The sequence below is a fragment of the Oryzias melastigma genome, linkage group LG12 (genome assembly GCF_002922805.2).
Source record: "Oryzias melastigma strain HK-1 linkage group LG12, ASM292280v2, whole genome shotgun sequence".
NCBI lineage: Eukaryota > Metazoa > Chordata > Actinopteri > Beloniformes > Adrianichthyidae > Oryzias > Oryzias melastigma.
Genome location: NC_050523.1, coordinates 26754222 through 26759941, shown reverse-complemented (window position 1 = coordinate 26759941; position 5720 = coordinate 26754222). Strand labels below are relative to the sequence as shown.

Sequence of the window (5720 nt, the reverse complement as noted above, 5' to 3'; positions counted from 1 at the left end):
TGAAACCGACCAATCAGGAGCCGGCTTTAAACCGACCAATCAGGAGCCGGACTTAAACCGGCCAATCAGAAACCGACTTTAAACCGACCGATCAGAAGCCGGCTTTAAACCGGCCAATCAGGAGCCAGCTTGAAACTGACCAATCAGGAGCCGGCTTTAAACCGACCAATCAGGAGCCGGCTTTAAACCGACCAATCAGGAGCCAGCTTGAAACCGACCAATCAGGAGCCAGCTTTAAACCGACCAATCAGGAGCCAGCTTTAAACCAGTGATTCTTAACCATGGGGCACCGGCCCAATCGCGGTCTTTTAGCACCCCCTAGTGGGCACCGAAAAAATTTCTGTCTCTGTCCTCAACCTGCCGCCCGCGTGGGCCGCGGGACCTGAATGCAGCTTCCTATTACTTGGTGGAAGTTATATTTATTTATTAAAATTTTTATAAGGTCTTTTTAATGCTGCTGTTATAAGTTGGACGTCATAGTTTCATACTCATCAATTGAAATTAATATTTTAATTTAATAAATATGGGAAGATTAAAATTAATATGACGGCTCCAAGGCAGAGCAGAGCGCCCTAGAGCGAGTGAAGCTGTCTGCTATTACAAATCCCAGATGGAGGAAACAGATTATTATTTTATTATGTTATGGGGTCCGACGCGAGTTTACTACAACAACTATTATTGTCAAAGAATCGCGGAAACTCAGCATTTCTCCGCTAAAGTACCGCCTGTCGATGAGAGACGAGCAGCAAAGAGACACGCCCCCACCTGTTTGCAGTCCTGAAATCCAGCTGGATCAGACTTGTCACCAGGGGTTAAAGTAAGCCGTAACGCTCCGGTTCTGGTAAAGGAGTTGGAGGCGGAGCACCACTCCGGCGGGAGAGATCAGCTGAGCGGCCGGTTTTCACCGTTTCACACATGACAAAACTGCGGTCACTCTTATTCTCGTTCCCGGGCCGTCTCATTCCGGATGCATCCACTTCACTTTTTAACATTCTGGGTGTCTTAAATTCATTGCCACCCAAAGCAATCTAATCTAATCTGATCCCGATCTACCGTGACAACAGTCATGGATGACGACGCACCTTCGTGACTCTTTTTCCCTTCTGACTTTTAAAAGAGAGGCGCGCTCTTTTTTATGATTACTCTAGTCTGTTCTACTTTTTTCTCTTTCCCCGCCCCGCGGGCGCGCACGTGGAAGGACAGAGATGTGCTGTGCGCATACGCGCACGCTGAAGGGTGGGGATCTTGCGCTCGCGGAAGGATGGGGATATGCTGTGCGCGGACACAGTCGCCGCAAGGTGGGGGTGCTAAGCGCGTGCAGGTGCGGAGCGTTCTTGTCCAGCAGGACATGAATGGACTATGAGACTAGATCAGAGATCTCCAACCTGAGGCACTGGAGCCACATGCAGCTCTTTCCCTCCTCTATTGTGGCTGTTTGGGTTTGAAGAAAAAAACAATTTGAATAAATGATGGTTTTGTAGCTTTGGTTCATTTACTTTAATTATTTACATTTTGTTACTTCTGCTTAGATTTAAACAAAACTGAGCAAAAAGATGGTAAAATGTTTCATCTGCTATCAGAGCGGATTATTATCAGAATGACATCATCTTATTGCATTTAGTTTTGTATTCTACATTAAAGTTGTTGTGTTTATATTCAATAGTCAAAGCAGAAAAAAGATGAACACTAAAGTACAATGATAGAAAAGACATTGTTACATGTTTAGTTCGAGTAATCTGCTGCAGCTGCTGGATCTGATCAAACACAAGATGATTTTATTTTGAAAGGAACTTGTATGAGCTACTTTCAAAAATAAAAGAAGTAATTTTATAAAGGTAAAAACTCAATTTTAGATATTATTTTAAAGCTATATTTTATTAAGAAATGTCTCATTGGCCACAAAAACATAAATAAAGTGTATTGTTCTAACTTTGAGGTGGGGACTTTGTGGCTCTCGTTGGATTTTAGTCCAGAGGAAACTGGATCGTATGAATCTTAGTAACGGCATAACAAAAAATCTACTTTCACCCCCCTTAATATTTGAATGGGCCTTGAATCACTTTGTACTGGGAAAAATGGGCCCCGGTGTGAAAAAGGTTAAGAACCTCTGGTTTAAAACAATGTTTTAAAACTGTAACTTTAACATAATTATGAACTAGATATAGATCATAACCTGTGATAATGTTAGTGTGAATGCTGTAAGCTGAATTTGACTGCTGAAGATGATAGTATTGATAGATGAAGATGCTAAAATTGATAGCAAAAATCACTGAAGCTGATACCCAGCTAAAATATTAATTAAATCCTAGATTAGCCTAAAGAACAAAACAAAAAAAACATAGGTTAGCCAAAAAAGCTAGCATTTAGCTGAAAAGGTAGCTAAACTATAAAATATCCTAAAAACTGAAAAAGTGTGTAGATATTGGTGATAGGGTTGTACATACTTGATAAATGTATGTACAGTACAATGTATGTATAGCCTAACTCCAAATATCCTAAAAAAACTTTTAAAATAAAACTAAATTAGCTAAAACAGCTAGCATGTAGCTAAATATTAGCTAAACTCCAAAATAGCCTAAAAAATCTTGGGAAATGCCGAAATAGTGCAATAAGCTACCTAATTCCTATTTTTAAAACTGTAACTTTTAAACATAATTACGAATAATAAAAAGGCAGGAATATTATTCCAGAGTAAATCAACTTAAACCTTAAATAACTTTCAATATTTTACTCTCCATAGAAATATATTTTGTCAAAATTATACAAGTTAGAAATGAGCGTAAGATAACATCGGGCCATTAATAACAATAAAATGATCTGGAGGGCCGGATCCGGCTGTGAAGTAAAAGGTAAGTAGTAAAATCAACAGAAAAGGAAAGTAGTCACTCCCTCTGCGAGGCTCCTGACCATGGTAGCTGTAATGCTCCAACAAGCTGTTCGGCTTTGAACCAAATTGAAACAAAAAGGGTTTTTGACAAATGAGGTGAAGATCATTAAACACAACCAGAATTAATGTTTTTGAACAAATTCAATGATCTTAAGTTTACCATATTGTTAGAAAAATACAATAAGGGTCTCTTAACCAGCTCTATTTTATTTGGATTTAATTGGATTTTTGAATTTCAGGCTTATATGCACCACAAAAGGTCAAATAAACTGCTTTTGTTTCTAAATCACTCTACCCATTACTACATTTTCTGCTTTGACGTGTTATTTTGAAAAAACATTCATGTAAACCTCTGTCAACAGTTCCATATTAAAAAAAGGAGTCTATTTTCTCTTTATGTTTTTTCAGAAATCATTTTTTAATGCATAGTTGTCATAATAGCAACATTAAAAATTAGTGCAGATCAGTATCTTATTTTTCTAAAGCATAATTTAAGACTTTGTGGCTCCTACTGGGTTGTAGTCTGTGAGAAACCGACTGGAATGTCTCTGTAAGTGTTGAGGTTTGCAGACTCCTGCTCTGTACAAGATTCTTCATCTGCAGACGCCATGCGGCCATTAGGTCTCTGATCAGTGTTCTGTCCTGCAGAGATCTTCAGCGTCCTGAAGAGGAGGTGCAGGCAGGTCCACCAGGCTCTGCAGGGGTGAGAACGTCCTTCATGCTGTTAAAGCTGTGACTGTTTCAATCACATGTGCCAAAGTCGAGGCCCGGGGGCCGGATCTGGCCCTCCAGATCATTTTATTTTATTGTTATTAATGACCCGATGTTATCTTGTGCTCATTTCTAACTTGTATAATTTTGACAGAATATATTTTATGGAGAGTAAAATATTGAAAGTTATTTAAGGTTTAAGTTGATTTATTCTGGATTAACTTTCCTTCATTTGTATTATTAACAATTATGTTAAAAAGTTACAGTTTTAAAAAATGTTCATTCTGCTAGCTTTTTGGACTGTTTTGTCATTTACTAAGATTTTTTTAGTATATTTTGGAGTTTAGCTAATTTTCAGGCTACATGCTAGCTGTTCTGGATAATTTAGGCTTTTTTTGTTTTTTAGGCTCAGATACATGCTAGCTGATGGTTTTTCTGTTTAGTTTTTTAGACTAATTTGGCATCTTGGTAATATTTTAGCTGGCTATCAGCTTCAGCGTTTTTAGCTATCAATTTCAGCATCTTCAGCGGCCAAATTCAGCTTACAGCATTCACACTAGCATTATCACAGGTAATGCAATATATGTAGTTCATAAATATGTTAAAAAGTTACTGTTTTTAAGTTTTCAAAATGTAGTTTTAGAGTGTTCAATAAATATTTATCCTGCTCGTCCCGTGACCTAAGGTGTGTTTTGGATTTTTGCCCCTTGTGTGATTTAGTTTGACGCTCCTGATTTAAGTCACAAAGCCGCTTTGCCAAAGTTACACGTGTCTTCTGTGCACGGGGACTATTGAAATGTTGAGGCAGCATCATGCTGTGGGCTCCTTCTGATATACTGCTGGTTTTGTCCGACAGAATTCCCGGTCTGAAGTTGGTGGGGGTGCCGTTCAGCCCGGCTCTTCACCTGCAGCTGGAGAGAAGCTCGGGCTGCAGGAGTTCAGATCTGCAGCTGCTGCGCTCCATCGTGGATCATGTAGGTCAAACTCCTGTGAGAACATGAATGCTGGAGCTGCTTCTTACTGAGTGCTGTGCTTCTGGCTCAGTGTTTGGACAGGCAGGTGGCTCTGACTGTGGCCCGCTACCTGGATAAGGAGGAGCGCTTCCTGCCCCCACCCAGGTAAGATGCTCCTCCCACCTCCTCACCTGCAGCACCCTGTGTCTACAACCATCTTCTTCCTGCTTCGCAGCATCAGGGTGGTGGTGACGGTGGAGCAGACGGATGAAGACATCCAGAAGGCGGTGTCCTGCATCAGCGAGGCTGCCTCCATCTTCCTCAGATGATGGCGCCGCCACTGTGGACAAAACCTTCTCTCTGTTTCGATGAGAGAGATGCAGCAAAGCACTGTGAGGCTGGACGGGCCCGCCCTCTATTTTCCAAATATAACTGCTCTGTTCTCAGAGAAGCAGGCGTCAGGTCCAGATGATGTTTCTGATGTTGTGATCTGATCTGATGGATCTGTTATTAAAGGGTTCTAAACCAAAGCTGAGTCATGTCTGAACTGGTCCTGTGATACAAATGAGTATCTGCATCACTGATGGATCCAGACCAAACTGATCACTGTTGGTCAACATCCCACTGTTCCCATTGAAGCTCTTTGGATTATTTCTGTCCTCAGGCACTAATACCATCCGAAGTGATTCATTTTAGTAACATAAATTGGACTGGATTAATAAAATCAATTAATCAATTTAAGCTTAATAGATCAATAATTGATTCATAAAAATATAAATCGATTTAGGAAATAAAGATAAAGTCCGCTAGCTTGATGCTAACGCTTAATGGATTTTCCCATAGGATGGCTAATGCTAACACTCGGTTGACATAAACATTCATTCCTGGCTAAATGAAAATCTTTATAAACTCACAGACAGGAATTTTCAAAACTCTTTGAGGAAATATTTTTAAAGTAACCATTTGTGGTCTGAAAATATAATTTTTCCCTCATACTTTCTTCTTCTTCTGGAATAAGGTGTAATTCTATAGCGTGATCTCCACCTAGTGGCCAAACTGAAACGTCCTCCAGGAGAAGCAGAACAATGTTTACAATGTTAATGATCTGAACATTTTTGTTCGCTGATTCATGATCTTTATAAATATAGAAGAATATAGTAAATTATCAT

At 39.7% G+C, this 5720-nt stretch overlaps 1 protein-coding gene across 1 annotated transcript in view; it reads left to right on the top strand.

Annotated features, from left to right (window-relative positions):
- sptlc1 (serine palmitoyltransferase, long chain base subunit 1) overlaps positions 1-5081 on the top strand; it is an 18360-nt gene extending 13279 nt beyond the window's left edge. Inside the window, exons 12-15 of the mRNA XM_024261961.2 lie at positions 3536-3590; positions 4455-4572; positions 4643-4716; positions 4787-5081. Coding sequence (XP_024117729.1) covers positions 3536-3590; positions 4455-4572; positions 4643-4716; positions 4787-4880 — 341 coding nt within the window. The 3' untranslated portion in view covers positions 4881-5081. The remainder of the gene's footprint in view (positions 1-3535; positions 3591-4454; positions 4573-4642; positions 4717-4786) is intronic.
- The last annotated feature ends 639 nt before the right edge of the window (positions 5082-5720 follow it).